A 24,901-nucleotide genomic window follows, 5' to 3' on the forward strand; every position below is an offset into this window, starting at 1 on the left:
ACACTGCAGTCATCTCCAATATTAGATTTAGCATTACTTTAACACAGCGGGAAGTATGCAGTGCCTGGTGTATTGTGAGGGAAGAGCAGGATTTTCATATGCTAATGTTACAAATACAATAACCAGTATGCAGAACTTGTGCAGCGTGCACACAGCATGACAACGTTAGGTGTTTTCCTTTTTTTTTTTAATGCTAATGTTGTGCTTTTAAGTTCAACCCGTGCTTTCATCTGATGTTTTTGGACACACAGGCCAACTAGCTGCTGTTCCCCACTGGAACACGCAGCTGCCAGAGATGACGTGGTTAAAAAAAAATTGCGTCCCATCCATCAGCCGTTGTTCGTAAATGGGAAACCTGTCTTATACTGACAGTCGGCTGTTGTTGACTAACATTTTACATGATATTATATTAATATGCAAATGGAGGACAAGTCAGATCTAACTGTGGAATCGATTTTTATCATTGCGTCCACAGGAATCTGCGTTGATTGCAGTGGTTGACTACAGTACAACATTGGGACCAGCTACCAAAGCGGTTTTGTAACCCTGAATTTGCACGCTCCCGGTCATGTGCGTAAAACAAGAACTCGTCTATGGGTCCAAAACAAAATTCATATTTTATCCTAATACTACTTGACAAAAGAAACTCCCCCGGAAAAACGAGAGATTGCTCAAACGGGGGAATGTGATGTGCAATGGACGCTGGCCAGCAGTGAGACGGTGGCCTCAAAAAGGCTGTTTAAACACTGCGCCTTCCAGCCCTCGCCCAAAAGATCAGAAGCTGTGGGAGACATCAGGAGTTTTTTGTCGTCCAGTCACATTCAAAGACCCCCTGACAGTTTCTTATTCTGTCGCACTGTCTCATTAGACGGGGACAACAGGCCGGGGGACTGGGCGTGGTTGAGTGGTGTGGAGCAGTGACTAATACATCTGTGACACCACGTCAGATCCTGCATGTAGGGGAAACATACGACAGCGAGGGGGGCAGCTGTGCTCTTGGGCCCCTGAAGAGCGACGGCCTGGGGGGACACTTCACACCATGCCACTCCATGTTTGTTTACCGTGCCAACAGTGTGACCCGGTCAGCAGCCCGAGAGGCATCAGGAGGAAAAGGGGGCAATGTCCTCCACTTTACTGAAACAGCCTCCCGGGACACTCCCAGAGAGGCATCGCTCACATAGCATGGGGTGCAATCAGCCTCCAGCACAGCCCAGAATGAAATATCAAGCCTTGTGCAGCGCAAACCTCATCCGTCTGGCCCCTCACGGCATTTTTCAATCTGGGTGCGGATTCAGCAGGACGGCGAAATAAGGGGATTAAATGAAAGGAGAAAGAAAGGCAGGCATACTTTCCTCCCTGTATGAAATAGAAATAAAGTGTACCAGGTATATACATGTGCAGTTTGAAAGCTGTTCATGCTTCAAAGAACCCTATATTTAATTAGGCCGGTCTGGCCATCTGCATCGAGGATCAACATGGCATTAACCAGCCGAGAGCACAAATGAACTAGGCAGGATTTCCAGATAAGATAAATCATGCCTCGGCTTGTGAGCGGGGTGAGGCCTAATTATCTCAATCTTTCCTTGTATACCATTTACTGTACAAACTTCAGAGGTGTGCTGACGGAAGAGCTTCCTCACTAAATGCAAGCAAAATCTTCAAATCAAGGCAATTTTTTTTAGCTATTTAAAGCCTCCATTACAGGATGTTTTAGAGATATCACAGTCCATCATGGATGTTCTTGAATATGCACTTGAAAGGTTTGTGGATAAAACTCGAGCTTTCATTTATATTATTCCTTAAATGGATCAACCTTCTGTTTATTGTTTCTGAGTAAAGCAAACGGAATATGGATTCATACACGGCTAATTCAATCTCAGCAAGTACTTTTATCTAGAGTGCTTCTAAGAAACAGAGGGGTGAAAATAAAATGTACAAAAAACAGAAACACAGAGTTTGACGTTGACATCATTGGTAATTAAACGGATTAAGTAGTCAATCATTGAAAATGTTGATTAAACCGTCAGGTCTGATGTAGCCACTTTTTTAGTCAGAACTGCGACTGAAAAAAAAAAAGAAAAGAAAAAAAGTGTTGCATTTATTCTTTCTAATCTACAATGCTTTTCAATCATGCAGTATCTACGCTCAAATATTTGAAATGGAAATTGCTGGGATGTCTTTGGATTGAATTAGATATTTTCTCTGTTGCCGCTCCTTTGTAGATTGGTACCGTGGGTGACTTGAGAGATTCTCTGTGGACTATCAGGCACAGGCAGCCTGCGTGAGTCAGTCCCAGGCAGCTTAGACATTAACCCTTCCAAAGCGTCTATGCTAGATGAGGACACAAGTGAGATTTCTACTTCCATATTTTTTTTTTTTACAGCACTGCTTTCTCAGTTCAATATGCCTGGATGGTTTGCCTGCTTATCATGGATGGCTGCTCAGGGGTCAGAGATTGGGATAACCTTGTATTGTATCATAAGCTTTTAGGCTTATAAATATCTGAGAACACATTTTAAATCACAACAAATCCCCACTGTGTTAAGGTAGCAGCCAGAGTGTCACTCAACAGGAATCTGACCTCCCGGCGGGTGGCATTCACTAGTCAAGCTGTCACCCAACCCCAGACAACAACATTGGCCTCTTCAATAATTCAGGTGAGTAGGGGGGGAACTTAAAAGGGCTGATAAACGCGGGAATCAGAGCATGTCTGGTACTTCTCAGACCTTGGCTAACGGTGTAAGACTGAGATGAAATCAATGGCCAGTGGTGGAGGGAATCGAGAGTGAATTTCCCTAATGGCAGGACGATTACAAGAGCTGTTTAGCCTGACCCCCTTTCCCCAAGATGAGGACTATAGGGGCAGGGACCTGGCTCACTGGGCTGTGTTTTGGCCTGATAGCTGGCAGCTCCTCTGGGAGTCTGGCTAAATAGAGCATGTCTATTTGCTAATCATGTAGGAAAAGAAGGGGGTGGCGGTGGGCGTAAGGTGGAATAGGAGAGGGCGACTGATTTTACCTTTGTGCTGTCCCACTCCTGCGTCTTGACCTGGGTCCGGACCAACTCGTAGGACGGCTCCATGGCCTCCGTGTTCGGTTTCCGATAGCCAGGGATGACGTTGTACAACTGGAAGCCGAAGGTCACCAACCAGCTGTTCACATCTGCAAAGCAGCCATAAAAAAAACAAACAGTCAATGCATATATGTATATGTAGTTATTATAGTGTTATACTGTGGATCCTGAACCCTAAGATTTCAATTGTTCGACTTTAACAGTGGAGATTCTGCAGCGTGAGTGTCTGTCCCCTTAATATACTCCTCACTCGGTCCGAGCACTTGATTTGTTTGTGAAAGTGGACAAGCAGGTAATAAACACTCGAGCTGGCGGCGATGATTCATGTCCACTCCCGCAGGTGCCACACTAATGACACACAGCCGGGTTCCCAGAAATGCCAAGCGATATCTCCGGGCATCCGCTGCGCTGATAATTAAACACTGTAATTTCATATCATTTCAAACGCAGCCGAGGCGTCGACACAGGACATTCCAAAGACTCGGCAGGTTCTTCTGCAATCCTGACGAGATGCTAAAAAGCAGGAAGGTGGATTCAAATCCACGCAATCGTTTAAATGCGGGTCATCACGCGGCAGCCGACCGGTGCCGTGTTTGTAAAGTCCAGCTGCCAAGTTCCCTGCGATAAGTTGTCATCCATTCTGAAAACAACCTCAAAAAAACATGTAGGACATGTAGAAAGAGCCTGTTAAATCGGAGCCATTTGTTACTTGCCCCTTTCAATGCAGTGGTTATGGACAGCGGAATCATTGCTGTGACACTCGGGGGGGGGGGGGGGTCACAGACCGGCAATGCCACACTGTTGCACCTGACAAAGCGTCTTTAATTAAGAATTTGTTTGAGGACAAGGAAAGGACCCGGGCAATTTGGTGAAAGGAATGGAAATGTCAGCGCTATCAATCACAATTGAGACACAGCCACTACAGTACATCTAACAGGCTGCTTAGCATTCCAAGGCCCCCGATGGCGGTCGGTGAAGCCGAACGCCTTCTCCGTTTGGCTACGAGGCTTTGTTGACCGCTGTCCCTCTCAGTATTGTCTACAGTTTAAAAAAAAATAAAAAGGATTTCACAACCAGCATGAGCGTTATTTAAAAAAATATAAGGGCATAATTAACAGAGAATTATATCTCACAGACGTGTGAATGAGATCTGGCTGAAATCGTTTGCTGTAACCACAGCGGTGGTCAGTGAGTAGCCTTGACAATGCTGTTTAACTTCCAGCCGGAGAGGTTGATACCACTGGCCCTGGCTGACGCTTCTATGGATCTATTGTGCTCTCCTTCTCCACTGGGGTGCTTTCGCTGCCATTTACCTCCTCCCTATCACAAAGCAACACAGAACGATGTGATATTTCTGGGAAGGGACCTGAGCACTTGACAACAGAGGGGGGGGGCTTTGCCGTACAGCATTGTTCCCTTTGAGCACTTTCAAAACGATTGCCACTGGGCACACGCACAAGCTCATGGGTTTTTGCATGCAAAGCAACATGCATGCGTACACACACACACACACACACACACACACACACACACACACACACACACACACACACACACACACACACACACACACACACACACACACACACACACACACACACACACACACACACACACACACACACACACACACACACACACACCAGAGCCGAAAAACAACCTCAACGTCCCAGTGAGGAAGCTATTGAAAACCTCTCTAGCACGCTGCATTTCAATTTTCAAATTTCATTTTGGCAGGCAGGGTCTGTTCTTCTATTTGTGGCTTGTTGTTAAGAATAAACGCTCACTAAACTCAGCACAAACACCTGAAAAAGAGTATAGTTTGCTGAGCTGAGAGCAATCACAGCTTCACACCTGACTGAGGCTTAAGATATGCCCCCGCCCCCCCCCATACGTATCATTTTAGCGACTTCTAAAAACTACTTGCATCTAGAGACACTCGCTTAACATCTGTCAACTGCTATTTATATACATACAGTTACTGAAACTGTTAACAATACAAATCACTTGGGGCCGGCCTCCTACGAATCTTCATTTACAGCTGTTATGTACACAGAAATTTCTGCCTTTGACTCTTAAATACAGTAGACAGTGGCTCAATGCTTAAAATGTGGCCCTGACAAGTTGCTGCTTTGCAGAGGATGTAAGCTATGGTTTGAAAAATTTCTGTGAACATTTTGTTACTTACTAACACCAAGCTTCCATCCTCTGCTAAAGTGGGCTGGGTGAATTTTTTCGGAGCCTCTCATCCCAGTGTGAACTTACCAGTCATGTAGCACTTTATCTCCTCGTTGTTGCTGAGGGGGTTGTTATTCTTGAACATGTACAAGTTGAACGGCACAATGTGGTTGCTGTTGAGACGTTTCCAGATCTCGTGGTCGGGCGTCGTCCAGCGGCCGGCGAGGACATCGTAGTCCCGTCTGCCCATGTGGACCAGTCTGCTGAGAGGCTCGTACAGGCCTCCCTGGTAGCCGATGATTACCTGGAAGTTGGGGTTGGTGTCGAGGTACACCTCTCCGAACGCAGTGTGGAGAACCTGTTTGATCATGAGGCCTGAGCCACTGAACACAGCCAGAGGGGTGCCTATGTTATCACAGGCCACATAAAATTCATCCCCGCTGCTTAGCTCCATGGCAAACAGGTGTCCCTGTAAGTCGTAGTACAGGGAAGTTATCTCGGAGCTGGAGTGATTGTACATATGCGTGACCCGGGTGGGACTGGATAAGTCGGCATAGAAGAACTGCAGGTGGTGGCCCATGCTGCTTCTGCTCGACACCCTCCTGCCCAAGCCGTCGTAACGGTATTTGATGCTCCAACCGCTCACTTTGTTGTACACTTTGATCAGCAGGCCGGCTGAGTTGTACTCAAAGTATTCATTTCCTCGCTGCTTGAGGAAACCATCCTCATCCATCCTGTACTGGACATCTCCCAAGCGAGTAATGCGGTCTCTGATATCATAGCGTAGTGGCGTGAGGCGCGCACTGTTTCCAGGGCTGAGGAGGTGCAAGTTGCCGTTGAGGTCATAGCTGTACCTCCACAGAGGCTTGTCGTTGATGGAGACTACCTGGAGTTGACCGTCGGCGTCATACTCGTATGTGTAGCGCGTGGTGTTGGCATAAGGCCCAACTTTCAGCTCCTTGGCCACCACTCGGCCCATGTTGTCATACTGCACCATCATCCAGTACATGAGCGAGCGGAAGATCTCGTATTGAACCTCCTTCACTCGGCCGTAAGCATCAAAGTGCTTGGTGTGGGTCATCACTGCCGTGGTGATGATTTGATTGATGTCGTAATAGATCACCCCAAATTTGCCAAACTGCTCTGTTTTGCCGGACACATCGTCGTAGCGATACAGGTCGATCGGCAGCGGGGTTTCATTGATGACAGCCTGCATGCTGGTCACTCGGAAGCTGTTGTCGTAGACGTAGTCGAATCTGGCGTTCACCATGCCCTCTTCGCTGAAGCGGAAAATCTGCCTGTCGATCAGCGGGCCGATCTGCCGGTAGCGGATGGTGCAGGTAAAACCCTCACTCTGCAGGTTGACTGTTTTCAGCATGCCGGCCACCTCGTCGTAGGAGAAACCGATGCGCGTGGTGTCATAGAGAATTTCCAGCAGCTTGGCCAGCTTGCCATATTTGTAGATGACCCTGCGGCCTGTGCCCAGGTAGGTTGTCTGCAGCAACTGACCGTCCTCGCTGTAGTCCTGAAGCACTGAAGCGTTGCCTTCAGGGGGCCGGTAGGTGTTTCTGTAGTAGCCAATGGAGCGGGAGGTTTCCAGGGTCTGCCGTGCCACGTTGGGCATGGTCACAGAGGAGAGTCTGTCATTTTTGTCGAATTCAAAGATGTATTGCCTCTGGCTGTAGAGCAGTAGTACCATGGACTGTAAAGAGAAGAGGAAACACAAACCTTGTCAGCAATTTCAATACAGTTTAAGAGTTTGACAAATTATTTGATAAAAAAACACAAAAAAATTAAACACCATTAGATAGGCATTACTTTTAGCCATACAGTGTAGGCTGTGAATGTACCAGACACATTATACCGCATAAAGGATGAGCAAAATGTCAAAAGCGATAACATATTATTCATTCAAGACAGAGTCAGACCAAATCCAATTTCCATTTTGAAAGAAGGGTTATTGATATTCCTCCAGCATTAAGATTTTCCTTAAGAGATGCACGCTGCTTGTTTCTTGTTTATTCAATCTTTTGATCTTAACCTTGTGAGAGAACTGAACAAAATTCTGTTTGTGCCCTTCTCAGACCATTAAATGAAGTGTTTAAATCCGTTCTGTGGCTGTCACAGTAGGCTGCCGGCATATCAGCATTGAGAGGTTACCGAAAAGCCAATTGACAAGGTGCCATTTTCATATTACATGTATGCGCTGGAGAAATCACAGCACCTGGCCTTTTCCCCAAGAAGCTCGCCTTCAATTAGTAAGTAGAAAGTGACATTTCACTCTTTCAGGTTGAACTTTGCTGTCAGACCATAACAGAGTCTAACGTCTGTGGTGCACCAGACAGGTTTTAATCACATTTCTGTTGATATCTGCGCTAGAGAGACTGAGATAATGCCGCACAAACAGCTGAAGTATTCACAAGTCAACTTTTAACTCCAGTCTCAAGACAACTCCACAATTTAATGGTACAACAAGTCCTATCGTATTTTTAAAAAATCTTTAAACCATTTTATTATTGTTACAGCACCAACAATTCCTACCTTCTCCAGGTATGTGTAGCTCCAAGATTTACCATCAGCAAATATCTGGGAGGTGATTCTGCCGTTCTGGTCGTACTCCATGCGTACGGACATGGTGCCTCTTTGGATGCCTGCCACATGCCCTCCGGGGGAATAGGTGACATTGACCCCGTTCAGGCGACTGCTTGGCGCCCACAGGGTTGGCCGTCCGGCTTGGTCGTAGTGGATCCGTAATGTGAACTTCCTGTGGTCATCGTACACCTTTTCTGTCCTGGTGATTCGATCAAAGTCCATTGACAGCAAGTTCCTGTTATGAACCTACGGAGGTGAAGAAGCAGGGGATAAGAAACTTTTAATTTGACCACGGCTGCTCCACCAAGAGGAAATTAACATGTTAGGCAGCCTGGAATGACAGAGAGGAAATGGTGCACGACTCTTCCAAGGTGGGACCTTATGAGGAGAGCCTTAATCACCAAGCGATAATTCTATATTCTTATTTCTATTCACAGCTTTTAATTACAGCAGAGGAGCTGTATCTCAGGACTGCAGGAGCCACTGAAGTGATGAAATTATAAGAATTACCATATTTCTTTGTTTGTGTAAAATTTCCGCAGTATTAGAGGGAGTGTGCCTATTCATGCACAAAACATTAGAGCCACATTGATCATTAAATTCATTTCCCACTGCTTGGTTACCAGGCGCAGATGACTCTCATTTTATTTAGCTATTTCTGTAAATTGGAAAAAGAGGAGAGAAATAATCAATTCTTCAGCTGTGTGACTCGCAAGATTGTATAAATGACACTTTGCATTGTTTGCCTATTTTGGATGTATGCGGCGGCTCACGTGACCGTTGGCTTCGCTGTGATCAGAGGCAGAGCAGTGCTCCAGACTGGTGCAATCGTTCCTGGCCATGTCCGGGTCAGCACAGAGGCAAACACACTCACTGCCTTGCTTTACTTAAGGAGGCAGCTCCTGTGCTCTGGTCAAAAAAGATCAACCAACATTGCTGACAGTATGTTTCCCAGTCAGCAGCCAATGTACGCAGAAGCCAGAGAGGAAAAATGAATCGAATCAAGGGTAGAGAACAACTTAAGGTTGTACGCCAGGGCAAATCCCCATATAAACCCTTACTTTGGATACCATCTGATAGTTTTTAGAAAATGTGGTCGAAGAGGGTCCCTTAAAACAACCCCTCCGACTCTGTATTGCAATCATGGATTTTTTTCCCCCCTTCTAGTTGCTCTTCAGGTGTGCTAAAAATACTTGGCGAGGCTTAAAAACATCTTAAGGCGGCTCATGGAGCTGCTCCTGGCTCCCGTCCAGACAAATGCCACAGAGCAGGTCGCAGTGGGCTCGCTGAGAAGCCACGCTTTTTCCTCTCTTTTTTTCCCCACACTGAAGAAAGAGAACGCTTAGGTCTCTCATCTGTGCAGGGACAATTACACCAGAGGCAATTAAGGTCACTGATACCTAATTGAGAGGATTCATTTCCACTAAAAGCAACAGATTCACGAGGAAAACGATTCAGCGCGCGGTTCGGAGTGGCACAAACAATCTCAAACAATCTCATACCCGGGACTCAGGGGCTCTGGGAATAGAAAGAGTTGCCGGCATTCGTTATCCTCTATTTTACCTTCACATGCTGTCAGACTGTCCTTGACTAAAGTGAAATTGCTACACTTGTTGGGCATTTCTTAAACTACTTAGATTCTTAAAGATAAGTGACTTAGGCAGTCATAGGCAGCACAGGCCTGCCACCTGTCCAAAAAGATTGTGTTGCGATTGCTCCCCAAAAGAAAATAGGGTGTAAGAGAGAGAACGTTCCTCATGCCAGGAGCAGGTTCACTAAAGACTCAACAGGGTGGAAAAAAAAACGGACACGGCAGAGTTCCCCACGATCCCATGAGAATGGAAACCCGCTCATGAGGAATTATTTTAAATTGGACATCACCCCTAAAAGGAGCTTCTCAAAGAAAGTAGACGCGTGGACGAAAAAAGAAGAAGACTAATAGGCCCGACAATATTTAATTAACTGTCCTCAACATGAAACATGACAGCAACATCTGATCTTTCAATCAGCGCCCCTGAGTTTCTGTGTCAAGTGACAATCTCAATCTGTCACTTTACCAATGAAAATGCCTTTCGTCAATTCTCATGATTAATTCCAACAATTACCCTTTCATTAATAACATCAGCTATGTTTATTCTAACACTGCAAACAAAGAAAACTAAATCTATTGCTGCATTTGTTGCCGACTTGTATTCTTTTTCGAACAACCAGCCCTTCATTATAAGACGCGATGGTGGTAATAAAACGCTGATACAGAGATGCACTCCTCTGTCTCTCTCTCTCTCTTTCATTTTTTTAAAGTGGTTGAGGATTCTGGCGACCGTACATTCACAAACCACTTTGAGAGGAGGGCTTTCTTCCGTGGAGAAACAATTATTGTGCCTCGGCAACATAAATCATGAACATTGTGGGAGGCGGGGTGGGGGCGAGCCAGAGTAGCACATGTCACTGTGGAAGGGGGCGAACTGAGCCCCATCGGGAATCCTGCTCACCCTCGGGACAATGAACGGCAGAACAGGACAAGCATTATGCACGTGTAGTTCCACAACGTAACAAAGTTCACAGTTTCATAGACAGAAAAGCAACAACCGGAATACTTTGCTCATTCCCGAACAGAACAAAGACCTGTCAAGCCTCGCTCCTTTTCTCATGCATCCCTCTTTAGAACCCCCCCCCCCCCCCCCCCCCCCCCCCCTACCACCCCCTCAGCACTCGCGCGCTGCCACCACACTCACCCAGCCACCCACATAATATCACTTGACATGCCACTCAAGGTCGCTCAATGATTCCAGCTCTGTTCATCCCCTCTGTTCTTGCCATTAGGGCTGCTCCCATTTCCCATCTCGCCCCCGGGGCCATTGTCTGTAACATACATTAGACGCTTTCACTTCCAAAGGGACAACAGGGCCATTAAATGAACAGCCAGCGACAGACAAAGTGGCACCTCCCCATTAGCCGTGTCACTTCCCAGGGAATGTGGGAGACGGCTTAAACAAAGTTGTGACTTGCCTCGCAGAGCCAAGGAAAAACACAATATGCGCCAATCAATCAGTATATATCTTTCACCGATGCTGCCTGTGTAAATATTAATGTCAAGATGCTTTATGGTAACGTAGGTTAGGTTGTCCATCCAATCATGAGAAGGAAACTGTTGATTTACTGTGTATGTAGGTACGTAGGTAGATAGATGGATGATAGATGTCAATATTTGTGTGGTGTGAAAAGCTCTGATATGATCCACATCTTGCAGTCGAGAGGCCAACACATCTAAAAACATTGCACTGCAGTTCGTAGCTATGAGGTAAGATGTTTCATTTTTGCAAAAGTTATTACAGTGCCAAATGCCAATCATTTTTTTTCCGATCTGTGTCAATGAAACAAGCTAAAACAACAGAATTACACTTATTTAATGCTACAAGGTATAATACATGGGATGTGTGCACGAAAGTGATTGTCCACTACAGTGCATTGCTGGATAATCTTGCATGAAAATCATCATTTACTTAGCACAATGTGATCCAAAATAAAGTAAAAACTTTTTAATAAAAAGCCTTCTTAATCATATTGAAATGAATAAAGAAGCCCACATTGTTACTGTCGGCCTGAAAGTAGCCTTCTAACAAAGTCTTGCAGTGAACATGGTTTTCTATCCATCAGCCCACAACTCAAGACTACTGCCGAAGAATGCAGAGGTTTTTCATTCAAGGATAAATTGCCGTGAGTGGAGTCATGTCCAGGACGAGGCTGGAATTCAATTCCATCTTGAGCCAGATAGAAATTTTTCCTCTCACTCTCATCCATTTTTAAACAGTCACCTTGTGATCTTCTTTGAGTGTGTATGAGCACAAGTCACTTCCAACAAGCTGGCATGCTTACCCTTAATCTGCGTCCATAAACAGTGACCTGGCCGCGGGCCTGCTCCTTCCTCTGCCTCCACTCCACCAGGTTGAGGCCATTGTCAATGGCCAGGGTCACGTTCCTCTTGCTGACTGTGGGGTTGACGGTGCCAGCCAGCAGGTGGGGCTCGGTGTGCAGGGACACCTCCATGCCATTGGCCAACACCAGCCGCAGTGAGCCATCCAGACCAATAAAATAGCTGTTGCGTACTTGATCTGCAGAGGGAGCATAGGGGAAAATGATTATAATCAAGATTGGAAGGAGAGGAAACAATCAGAGCCCCTTGTAGCTGATGTAAGAGGACTAAATCTAATATTCATCTCCGTCGGACACAAACACGATGACCTTAAAATGGCTGCTCAGCAAAAAAGAGAGGAATTAACAGCAGTATTTAACCGAACCCCAGCAATAATATTGGGTCTGTGACAACAAAGATCAATAGTGAGAGGTTTTCCCTGCGCCAGTAAAGTTTTACAACTGTTGCAGCAGCCTTGAGGATATGGAGGGATGAAAACTATCAAAGATTCTCGCTTGCCTGTGGCCACAGAGAAAGCAGGTTGAAATGTAAAAGCACACGCACACACGCACACACACACACACACACACACAGGGGATAAATCGGAGCCTGTCTGTTACTGTCCCCAGGTGACGGCCGCCTGTGTTCCAGCTCCAGACCAGTGACTAATGTTTCCACTGAGCAGCTCATGTACATTCATCAGAGATGTCTCCTTCTCGCCTCCTATCAGTAGACTGACAGGGGCCAGGATGAATATTATTCTCATTAAGAACAAAGGGAAATTAATGGCTTGTCAAACATTACATTAGTTAATTGCATTAGTTGACTTCATTTAACAGAAAGAGACAAAAAAAAGAAGAAGAAAAATCAACACATGCACTTTCATTTGCTGGTGTTGACACGTCAGGGTAAAGTGTCTGTGATAATTTCTTAATTTAGAACAGAAAACAACAATGAACGTCAAGTGATGAGCCGGGGTTTTGTATCTTTTTTTTCTCCTTCTGCCACAGGACATGTTGTGCTGCTGAGACTAGAGAAACGGGTAGAGGAGGCAGGGCTGACCTTGCACTGGCCCGTACCTCTCTCCATCACACAAACACCTTGGGGTTGACCAAGAGGCCTCCGGGGCAGAGCCGAGCGAAAGGAGGCCTCCGAGACCAGATGAAGCTGGAAATAGTGCTGAACTCGGAGGTTCACGTTAATGCATGCATACAGTTGAGCATGGGGGGGTGGGGGGGTGGGGGGGGGTGGGGGGGGGGGGCAGGCCCTGCGCTGACATTTAAGGGGGCTGTAGTCTGCTTAAAACAAAACAAATGATGGAACGGTGCGCCTGACCATCATGCTTAGGGCTCACTGTTTGCAGTTATTAAACACAAATCAGCATGTTTTTGTTGAAGATTAAAAACACAATGAGCCTACATGCTTAAAAAGTATAGTTACAGTTAGTTATTATATCCTGCTACTCAGTCATTAATTAATTTCCACTCTAGTATTCGAGGTTAATGCTTAAGTGCAATACAATTACATTATTTCAAACTCTCTATTTTTATGATTTCATACCTATTTAAACGCAATATTCACATTTGTCAAGTGTATGCATGTCCTTGATGAATCTACATCTGATTAGAGTGAAAATAAATGATCAGCTCCACACAATGATAACGACACAATTAACCTTGCGTTGTGTGGTGAGGCTCGCCCTGAGGAGGACAGTCACATTAACAGATGACCAGAAAGGAATCTTTAAGGCCGAGCATTCATTCATGTGTTATGTGATCGCCCAGTTGCAAGCTTACAAAGCAGACAACAGGGAATTAATTAACGGCAGAGTTCCTGGCGCCGCCCTCCCTCGCGAGCAGATGTCTGAGACAAGGTCGCGACGCGGAGGTGACCAGTCCTACGTGAGTGAGAAACCAGAGATTGTCCTCTTCGATTTCAGAGAGTTTTGCAGTTAGCCAGCGGCACCAGGGGGCGGGGGACACGCTCAAACGGAAAGCAAACATTAGCAGGTGAAAGGCTGTGGGCGGGACGGTGTCTTCAACACTGAAGAAGGTCCAGATAATTCCCAGCTATGGCCAGGCACTCAATGAAGTAGATGGCCGGGCACAAAACTAAATATTACATTTGCCTAAATGTATAAGACAAACCAGGCTCAGCCACAAGATCAGTCCGCCCCCTCTCGCTTAATTTCCTAAACCTGGAGGATCTCGTATGGACAACCAGCACTTTGTTTAATGATAGAAAAATCAATTTCATTTCCATTCTGGTAAATGGAAGTTGCACTGCTAATTTTTTTTATCCAAAACAGAGCTGCAGTAAATGCTACTGGGAGGAAGCTCTGCCGCTGATAAGCGATGAGACATAACATCTTCATTTAAAGGTCTGCTCGCTCAAATCACAAAATGTGATTTTTAATCTAATTCCTGGATATAGCCATGCAGGGAGTGTGCGTTCTATTTACCCAGGAGTCTGTGCCCGACGTCCGCCTTCACCTCAATACGGTAAGACTGGGGGCAAATTGACTTTTTTATATGCTGCTCAAAGAACTGTAAAAAATAATAATTTGGAAAAGTCAGCCATATAACAGTCAGGAAACACATTTTCTTGGAACTACTTTCTGAGTAGTTCCTGTTTAAACTGGCGGCTGGTCCACATCGCGGCAGCTCCTAAGGCTAAAGCCCGATCAAAATTTGTCAGGAGGTGCTTGTCTCCCTTTCCAGGCGTCCCTAGTTTGAAGAAGATCCATCCCAAAGCGCAAGTCTCTGAATTTGCTCATTGTCTGGTACCTCATCTAATCCTACTTGTCTTGGGACATCCTACATAGAGCTGTTGGCCCCTACAACACACCTCACAGAATCAGAAGTTTGACTTACACAGTGGTTACTGCTCCATGTTATACTCAAAGGCAAAAGGTACTATTAAAACTGTGTACAATCCGTCTTTTAAAATCAGGGCCTCAGTCCAAATTTCTGCCCTATGTGTCTAAAAATATGAAAGAATCCCAATTATAAAGTACATAACAGATACAAAAAGCATTAGTTTAGAGAAAACCAGAGGCAAAGTTCATGTTTTTGGCAGTAACATTGATAAAAGACCTTAAACGTCACCAGCTCCACCCACGAGCTACGGTAAAAGACACTCACCCTGCATGAGCGTGTAGAAGGTGCCAGAGGCTGACAGGTTGGTGGTGACGGTGATATCCTCTTTGTTGGAGCCCTCTGTCTGGACGCGGACCGAGCTGTCGCCATCTGTACGGTAGCTGCTCACTCGGCCCGTCGGGTAAGTGATGTTCGTCAGACGCCCATAATTGTCATACCTACAGAGAAAAACACTGATGTGAGCCAAAAAAGGGGGGAAAACAGCGGCATGGCATCTGAAACTGTGTGTAAACAGTAACTATTGCCAGGAAAAACATTACCAGGCCACTGTTGAGATTTGTTAAATCATAAGGAAGCAGTCACAATCATAAACGCAGGTCACGTTTGCATAAATTCACGTACATAAATGTGACTAATGAGTTGCTCTGTCATCCAAGATTTACTGTGATTATGAGTTGCTATCCAGGATAAACTGATCAAGTAGTAATTACAGTAGGAATTGAGAGGTTTTTTTGTGGCGCCTGAGATTTCCCTCTTGGTGTCACAAATTGTGAAAATGCGTCAACATAGGCAGTAAACACAGTAACAAATCCATCGATGTTGGCAGCCCGAGGTAATAAAACTCAAAATTATCAGCTTTAATCACCGGAGAACAATCAGCACTACTTCTACAAAGTCTCCAATGTCTGCCGCAGTTTACAACTGGCGAACGAGTCAAACAATTTGGAACTTTTCTAGCTCCTCCGACTGTGCGAAGCGAGTGTGCGAATGCGGGATGAATAGCAATGGTGCTCCGCTTGTAAGTAACCTTTAGAGGATGGAAGCGTTTATTGACGGAGAAAAGAAAAGTGCCACAGCCGAGACGAGAAAAGCACACACCGTGTCACATTTGGAAATCTGCTTATTAGTTTAAAAGATTAGCGGTATCACATAATCTCATGATACAGTCTATGAAACAGGAGCACCGGGGTGCGACTCTTTCAGGAGATGCAGCTCCCCCGACCCTTAAAAAAAATCAGTAAGTTCATCACAAACAGGGACATGAGTGGCCAGATTGTTTCATCTCACTCAGAGCGCGCATCGGCATAGAACAATTTGAAATCTCTCACATTGCCAGTGTTCCAGAATGGGGGTCGAGTGAACGGTGCATTACTTAGAATGAAGACTTTCATCCGCGCGCTGAATACAGATTGGAAAGCCCTCCTTCGATGTTGCTGCCTGCCGTAATAAAGCCTCTAATAAATGAGACGGTGGGTGATGGTGTACAGATATTTCCTCAGCGCTGCCATCTCAAATATCCAATATGGAGAGGAAGAGTGAGAGAGGAATCATCTCCCCGAGATAAACGTTATCTGATTTCAACTGTAAGGGACTGGGATCCGCAGATACATTTCAACCCCCCAGTCTTCCACTTCAGGAAATACTAAATAGCAGAGTAATTTATATCCAACGCATTTGATTTTCTTTTGATACTGCCTGTATTTTATCAGCAGCTCAGTCTCCCTTTTTTTACAATCACAGCTTTTGCAGTGGAAGCTTGCCATCCGCGCCGTACCACTCTCAACTCGCTCAATTCATTCGACGAAGGGGGTGCTCCTGTATTGCCATCACCCCTGCCCAAAATGGCCGAGGCCACGAGACAGAAATCTCCTTCCAGAGCGATGCTGCACACCCCGGCTTGATCACTGACCCAGGCGCTCTCCGTCTCAATTAGTTGCCTGAGCCGGAGCCGCTCCTCGGGCTCCACCGCTGAGATGCGATGGCTCTGGCCCGCCTCAGCTCAGCCGCCAAATTAGCTCGCGTTCTCTGGACAAGAGGGGCAGGCGGGGGCAGGGTTTCTCAGCAGAAGGAGAGGAGCGCTTTCCCCCTGGATGGTCGCAAGTCCATTCCGATTGCATCGCCTCTGTGTCACATGCTAGCTCTATGACCTTTCACGCTGGCGCCCAACAATGGACCAGACACTTCATATCAGCGTCCCCTCCAGCACACCTAACCTCTGTTCTATGCAGAGCCGTTCACATGTTTTTCACTTCCTGTTGCTGCATGTGAATTTCGGAAACGGCTGATGACTGCGGAGGAAATAACATCAAGAAAATAACCATGACATTATTTCCACTTCCAAATTTTTACATGTCCAAGGTGTGTAATCACCAAATGTATTTAATCAACTGAAGAGCATTTTTGTTGAACCCAGCGGCTAATTGGTATTTGTCACTGAATGGAAGCATCACTGCCCTGTTCACTGCAGGCTAAGAGAACAATCAGGCATCCTTCAGATGATTTAATAGAGTTACAGTAACCCTTAAGTATGAGCACTTATCATTACAACAGCAACAGTAGGAGGTCAGCAGAGCATCCGCATGTACTGTAAATGTCAGAGCAGATGAGATTGGGGAGCAAAGTGAGACAGTCCAGCAGATGTCCTTTTGTTCTCCAGTCAATCTGTTACGTTTATTTATTTCTGCAGGCACCCAGGTTATTTCTCCCTACTGGCTACAGGACCAAAGTATTGTGCATTAATTAGTGAATTAACATAATCAAAAATGTATGGCGGTGCACTTTGTCGAGCAGAGATAAACGCAGAGATCAATTCCGATGATAGCAATTATTGTTTTGACCCTCAGGTGGTGGAGTGACCTTCAGAGCTAATTATTCTAGAAAAAAAACCAACAACGCAATCTACTGGGACTTAATCAAAACATGGAATATCTCACTCGCCTGTAGGAAAGTATGTTATTTTCTAATTTGAAAGCAATAAAACAGGAAATGAATATAATAATATAGATTTAATAACAATACTACTACTACTACTACCGCTAATAATAATAATAATAATAATAATAATAATAATAATAATAATAATAATAATAATAATAATAATAGTGCTTTGTCAACATGCAAGTTTAAAAAGTAAGTGCATAGGCTATCGCTGCGCAACCTTGGCTTACCTTCTAGGTTTGTTATACTGTTGGTAGATAACTATGTATCTTCCACAGTAAATACAATATAAAGTGTGTACTACAGGCTAAAAACACTACGTTGACACCTTTTAACCGAAGCCCTTTACATTTCGCATCTCGTCCACCCATTCACCCACACACTCATGCGCCGACGGCCGCGGGCCATTACGAACAGCCTATCGGGAGCAATTTGGGGGTCGAGTGTCCTACTCAAGGGCACTTCGACCTGTGTCGAGGAGGAACTGTAGATTGAACCACCAACCTTGTGATTAGTCGATGACCTGCTATGGCCCCAGTGCCGAAGCTTGACAATGATGCAATTCTAGAAGAATATGTGAACACATCACAGTGTCCCTACTTCTTCAAGAGTAACTCGAAATAATACATGTCATTCAATAACGCTGAAAAAATGCTGTACCTGTTTGTTTTGGTTTTTTTCATTGCCTACAGGTGCGATTTTTTAAGAAATTGGGGAACATCTTGATCATCCATTGTTTGTCTTTCATCTTACAAAAGCCCCTCTGCGTTGGTGGTGCAATACTGAATCACTGTTTTATTTACATCACAGCTAAGACTGCTCTCAAACCTGATAATAACAGCAGCCATTTCACAGAAAGAAAAAAAAAAATCAGATTTCCAACCACCCCATTGGATTTGTTTAAGCCCTAGGCAATTCAGTCTACCTCGAGAAACGCCTATGCATGGCTGCATTAGTGCCGTTTTTTTCCCTCTTCCCCCCAGTGCAACCGTCTCAGATGACAACCAAATCAAACACGGGTGATAAATGTCTACTCAGATTAAACAGAGCACCTGATTATGTGTCAGAGTGTTATATTCCTCCGGCGAGGTGTAACAGATGTCTGACCGGCCAATCTGCTTAATCACACTTTTTTGGAATGACAACCAGTTTAGCACGGTATCCCTTGGTACAGCATATTAAGCTGAGGGACAGATTGCACGGTAGAAGTCACAAGAACAGGAAAATCCTAGGCTTACATGCTGCAGAATGTGGGAGCGTTTTCAACTCTCACCTCACAATGTGCGCTTCGCCTCAATCAATTACGACCTCTAGTCTAATCTATTACGTTCCTGCACCTAACAAGTCCAAACGAGCGACGGTCTGGACGCCGTCGCTGCAAGCAAGCGTCAGTGCAAATAAGTTACATATCATGCTGTAATCCTATTTGGTCTCACAGCAAATAGGATTACAGCCATACTGCAACAGGTCTTGTTTTCTGAGTGACATGGACATCCAGGCATAAGGAGGGAGTTCAGGTGTCAATAAGGTAGCTTGTGTGCCAATAAACTCAGATGTCACAGTACTCTTCAACTCTAAACATTAACTCACTAAAGCATCTTTAGTGCTACCACAAAATAAACATCCTACAGAGAGATTCTATAAATGACTTTGTACAAATTGTATTTTGGATTTAGGAGATTTAACAGATCTATTTAGTTGCTCTCTGTGGCAAAGCACTAATCTATAATCGGCTCAACTAGGATCCAGACTCCAATTATCAGGATTATAAAGGTGTTTTGCAAATGTTGTCTTTGAGTTACTTACTCAAAGAAGGTTGTCCATCCATTTTCATTCGTCTTAGTCGCGAGAAGTCCCGAGCTTCCGTGGTAGGTCATCACAGCCAGTTCTTGACCCTGCGCTGCGACAGTTTTAAGGGCAGTGTTGGTGCCAATGGTGAACCAGAATGTCTGTCCGTCAGGGACCATCAGCCACAGGGGCATTCCTGTTGTGTCGCGTCTGATGATCACCGTGTTCTTGTTCTTATCGGTGATGCTGCTCAGATCCCCTCCTCCTGTGTAGGTCAGATTGTAGAGGTGGTCTCCTGTCGTCAGACTTTGTGTGAAAATGTGGCTGCCGTTTGAGTCAAACAGATAGAGTTCGTCGTTAATGGGGGAGGACACCTCATACATGCTGAGGGGATTCAGATAGGGCTTGTTTTTACGCACAAAGCGGATGCGAATGTTGCCAAGATCTGCGATATAAAGCTCTCCATCTGGACAAACTGCCAGGGACGAGGGCGCATTCAGCTTGGCATCCTTGGCATAGCCCTCATCCCCAGAGTAACAATCGCAGTTGGCCTCGTTCTTGCAGTCACAGCCACTTGGTGCCCCTGCGACCAGGGAGATCTCTCCATTGGTGGACACCTGTCGCACTCTGTTTATTTTCTTTTCATCTGACTCAGCAATGTACAAAATGCCATTGTGGGACACAGCGAGGGCATTGGCGGACTCCAGGGTGGCATGGATGGCCACTTTGCTCATTAGGAAATGGTCAATCCCAGGCACCTGGCAGTGCATGGGCCGGCCTGCCACAATGCGGACTTGATGGTTTTCGGAGATTTGGAGCACCACGTTGTTGTCCAAGACATACAGGGAGTTGTCCATGGGACTCACTGCCAGGTCTGTGGGCCACTCAAGACGCACCTAAGAGAGAGAGAGAGAGAAAAAAAACCCAGCTTCAGGTCACAAGAACAGACCATGCTCTTATCGATTCACACATTTTTCACTTTATCAGAGGGTAACAGTCCCTCAAGGGAAGAATCATTGGAATGTGCTAACAAAAAAAGATAGGCTGCTGTGAAAAAAGGTTGGGTATCTCAAAGTGTATACTGGAAGCAAAAACATTTTTTTTTTAAATGATTTATCATTTGATAAGGGGGAGAAAAGAAATAACACCTGGTGTACTGTTAAAAGCGGAAACACAAAAAAGGGAAATTTTATATCATGATAGCAATAATGGTGAGGGAGGGCAGACAAGGAGAGATCATTCAAATGCTCAGATTAACTGAACACAAAAAGCACTACTTCAATTGATCACGAGAACCCTGGGCACCTAAGGACTGGGTGTCTGCATCATTCACCTTTACCGAGTCACTGTTTTTCCTCGCTTTGGGTTATTAATTTTGTAATGACAAGAGATTGCATGAGTCCTTGAAAGGAAACTGGAGCACACTTACCAAATGAAAGTCTGTCCTGCCTCTGGCATCCTAAATTATGACTTATTGTTCTGCTAACAATGTATCAGGCTTTTAACAAATTGCCATGATTAGATTCATCCAATTTACCGGTCCCCCTCTCACTTATGATCCAACAGGGATCTCTTAGGAACATAATATGAAGTGCTATATTTCAATAGAAGCCTTGGGGCACCAACAAAGGAGACTGATTAAAATCTGGACAAAACAAAAAAAAAAAACAGGTTCAGATTTTAGGCAACCTTATACACGAGAGCAACCTTGTTTTTAATACTTTGTCTTCCTACAGGGAAATAGGAAGGTGAAAGAATCCATGCACCTCGCTACTGCGCATGACAAAATTTGTCATAGTGACCCGAAAAGGCAAATTGCATAAACTACAATTGAAGAAATCTCCAGAGCATCAGGTCACGTGTACTTTATTATGAAATATTTAAAAAATGCACCCGTTTCAATTAAGGTCATCCTGGGATATGCAGTACGTAAGAAATTAAACGTTATGTAACTTGGTTATATAAATGATCAGGTCATTGATGAGGATAGATATTTAACCCAGATACTGTGAACAAGCAAGAAGGGGAGAACAAGAGACTGGTACAAAAATGACCTCTCTACAATAGAGAAAGTGATGATTTATGACACAGAGGAAAACGCATATGGACATAATATATTAATATGCAAGTTATCTAAAGTTTTATATATATATAAACCTTTAGATAACTTGCATATACCCATTTTTGATAAAGGTCACTTATAACCGGTGATGTTTTCTAATTAACGTTTTTGTTATTGTTTGTTTCTTTTAGACTGTGAAAAAGTCAGAAGTCAATTTGGTCAATACTTATGGGTATATGCTCGAGCAAAAACCCAGTAAACATTTAAGTAAAAAAAAAAAAAAATCGTGCCAGTGCTTCAGGGAAATTGGTTCTACTGATAAATGTGGAATTAAGTCAAGGTCGATTTATTACACTTAATCTTACATTTGACATGTTACTCTTCATCACATTCACAGCATGACACTCTGTAGAGCAAACAGTGGCAGGTTGCCAACAGCTAACAGCCATGTCATGCCTTTTTATCCGCCTGCTATCTGCACATATTCTGAAACTTTTCTCGAGATGAATGTAGAATCCATCATTATGGACATGATTACTTGAATGTTTCTGCACACTTCATGTGTTCTCGAATCCCCGTCTATGTTTACAAGTCGTGCATTTTTCCTCATTCGATTGAAAAAACATCACGTCCCATAAACCTCACATCATCCCCCTCCAAAACTGGAGGAGGTTTATATAATACTACATGTCTTTGGCAACATACAACAAACAGGAAACAGGCAGCGGATACATGACGTCTTTCTAGTGAGCAGAAAATGCATTTACTCTGGAAATGATAGGGAGACTTTCAATTTCTTAAAACCTATATCTTGCCAACACTGGTGGTTAAATATTTCATGAGCCAGAGTGTGGAGTGGCTCGGGGGAGCTGCCTGTAAGGAGGTTTTCACGCCACTCTGACTGATGAGGGGATATTTCCCGAGCTGCTGTCCCATATGCTGTAACCCGATCATACCCTCCCCTTTACACACTGGGGCAGCTGTCAGTAATGTCAGCCTAACACAGTCGCAACCGGCAAATAAAACCCCCCAAAATGCGCTCATCAGCCGGGAAACTGAGCCGTGGAATTGCAACAACACAACACACATCTATTTTTAAACGTGTTTGAACTGGTTTTAGAACTATAATGACATTTCCATCAGTAATCTCTTCGCTCTTTGCTCATACCAGCATGATGCCTGTCTGAAGAAGAGCAATATGTCATTATTTGAAGTCCCTCTCATATTTTAATTGAATGTCACAGTCAGAGCCTTGATAGAGCTTTCTGAAGCTGCTAACACACTTGAAATATGTTCAAGAGAACTTGTTTTAAAACATGGTTTTCCCTTTATTTGAGTTTGAACTCAGTGCGGTGACGCAGAGAAGATTTCCAAGACTTGAAGCGGGAAAAAAAAAAAAAAAAAAATGGAACAGATTTCTGAATCAGTAAGGACCTCCGGCCTCGGTATAAACAACTTAGAAGATTGTTGAACAAGGTCAAACTCTGGTCGGCGTGAATGATAATATGAAGTTCAGAGAAAGAAAGGTTAAATAGATGGACGTCAAATGATCAGTGAATTTATCCGCGGTCTGCTTCCTGCACAGACGGCACGGCAAGATAACGATTACCTCATCAGAGGCGAGACGGAAATCTGACTCTGTTTCTTTTGGGCCTCAAACAGGTGAGGTACAGCAGAAGTAATGGCCACTATGATGAGCGTTCTCCGGAGAAGCTCTGGTCCTCAGCGAGGGGTTGGGGAGTGTTTGAAGTAGGAAGCTACAGCATGTGCCCCGGATGAATTTTTAATGGATGCTTTTTACCGTCTGAGTGTCTCTGGTAGTGCTTCTGTGATTTGTCATCGTTGTGGAGCCGCAGTCTCCGTGTGTCCTCTCTGCTTTGGAGCTTGGATGGCGAGCATCCATAGGCACTTGTTCGTGTCTGTGTGTGGGTGTGTCTGTGGGTCGGGGGTGTAAGGGGGCAGCGAGCAGAGGTCATGATAGGGATGGAGTTCCCCCGGGCTGGAAATGGGCAGCTGGAGGCTTTGCTCCCTCCACTGAATACATCATTACAAACACACAGAAAGCCTCTAAAAATAAAAATTAAAAAAAAAGGTCCTGAGGGAGCCTCGGGACCATTTTCCTCGTTGTACTCAATAACATACATGATAGGGCAAGAGCAAGGAGCATCTCTTAGACATCAATCAAATTTTATCATTAAAGCCCAGAAAGGCCCTTTTCATGGGGTTCAAACGAAAACAATTATAGATTTACTGTAGACAACACACACGCACTCACTACATTAGTGTTGTTTTTTGATTTGCCATACAGCGGCTGCTAGAATATGCAAAAAAGTATGCATCGTCCCCGTCCAAAGGGAAGTCGCTGAGCTAGAGAGTGATGTGACCTCAGTGCAGTGTCCTTGCCTGGGGGGGGGGTGTTCTGTCTGGTGTAGCGCTATGGCACATATGTGTGCATACGTGCGTGCGTGCATATGTGTCTGCGTGCATCAGTGAGCATGTGTGCGGACTGAAAAACAAGTGAGGTTACAGGTCAACTTCGTCAGAACCCTACAGCTATAGGTCAATGGCCCTCTGTGTTGACGTATATGTGACCACTTGACAACATCGTGGGCGCTCCTGGGACTTGAGGGCCACCTCTGGTTTCGGCTTATTGGCTCTAAACATCTTCCAACCCCCCCAGTCTGGACTGAGGCCAATCGACTGCCCATTTTCATTACTTATTTGTTTTTGTGTGTAAACCATAAGACCGTTTAAAATTTGTTTAATTCACCAAGCCGGCACAGCTGTGTTTGGGTCTGATTTCCTGAATTCATTATCTCGTGGACCAATTAAGGCCCGTCTTGGTGAATCCAGGCTGTTCTTAATTTAATGAATCTAACAAACTCCTCTCTGGTCAGAGATGCAGGTTTTGCATAAAATAAAAATAATAATAAAAAGCAAAGGGGCAAAATGTTCAATTATTCTACAACACACAGAAGTCAAATATACGACACGCTGCCTGCCTCTCGTTTGCCTCACAGACCACAACTTTATTTTGTTCTCTTTTTATTTTTGCATTTTTTTAATCACATGGACTCTCCATCGTATTTTGTATTCTGAGACCTGACTACAATATTTTGGTGTAGTTTACAGTGGTATATTCTACTGTTATATTGTATGTTAATGTTTTTGCTTCTTTGTTGCAAAACAAAATAGATCTAACCATCTATCCATCTATCTATCTATCTATCTATCTATCGATGTGCCTTTATCATTCATCACATATCACGGTTAGATACTTTACTAACATGGGCTTAGGTGAACACAGCAAACAGTATTCAGTCTGAAAACTGGTTGTGGAATCCCAACGGAACAGCTGCATGCCTGTAAGCTCTTACTGACTTCCTCTGTATCCTTTTGCAAGTGCTTTGAATCTAAAATCTGGCGTTATGAAGCCAATAAACAAAAACAAAAACTAAACTGAGGGGCTACTGGATCCAG

General features: G+C 44.6%; 1 protein-coding gene across 12 annotated transcripts in view; it reads right to left on the bottom strand.

The window, feature by feature from the left end:
- tenm4 (teneurin transmembrane protein 4) overlaps positions 1-24,901 on the bottom strand; it is a 143,481-nt gene that overhangs the window by 4,445 nt on the left and 114,135 nt on the right. For all 12 annotated transcript variants that reach the window (XM_035623486.2, XM_035623490.2, XM_035623488.2 and 9 more), the window contains 6 exons: positions 19,378-20,255; positions 14,899-15,071; positions 11,719-11,954; positions 7,792-8,088; positions 5,338-6,952; positions 3,019-3,161 (listed from right to left, as the gene is read on the bottom strand). In XM_035623486.2, coding sequence (XP_035479379.2) covers positions 3,019-3,161; positions 5,338-6,952; positions 7,792-8,088; positions 11,719-11,954; positions 14,899-15,071; positions 19,378-20,255 — 3,342 coding nt within the window. The remainder of the gene's footprint in view (positions 1-3,018; positions 3,162-5,337; positions 6,953-7,791; positions 8,089-11,718; positions 11,955-14,898; positions 15,072-19,377; positions 20,256-24,901) is intronic.

This window comes from Scophthalmus maximus, chromosome 11, assembly GCF_022379125.1.
Source record: "Scophthalmus maximus strain ysfricsl-2021 chromosome 11, ASM2237912v1, whole genome shotgun sequence".
In the NCBI taxonomy this organism is placed as follows: Eukaryota; Metazoa; Chordata; class Actinopteri; order Pleuronectiformes; family Scophthalmidae; genus Scophthalmus; species Scophthalmus maximus.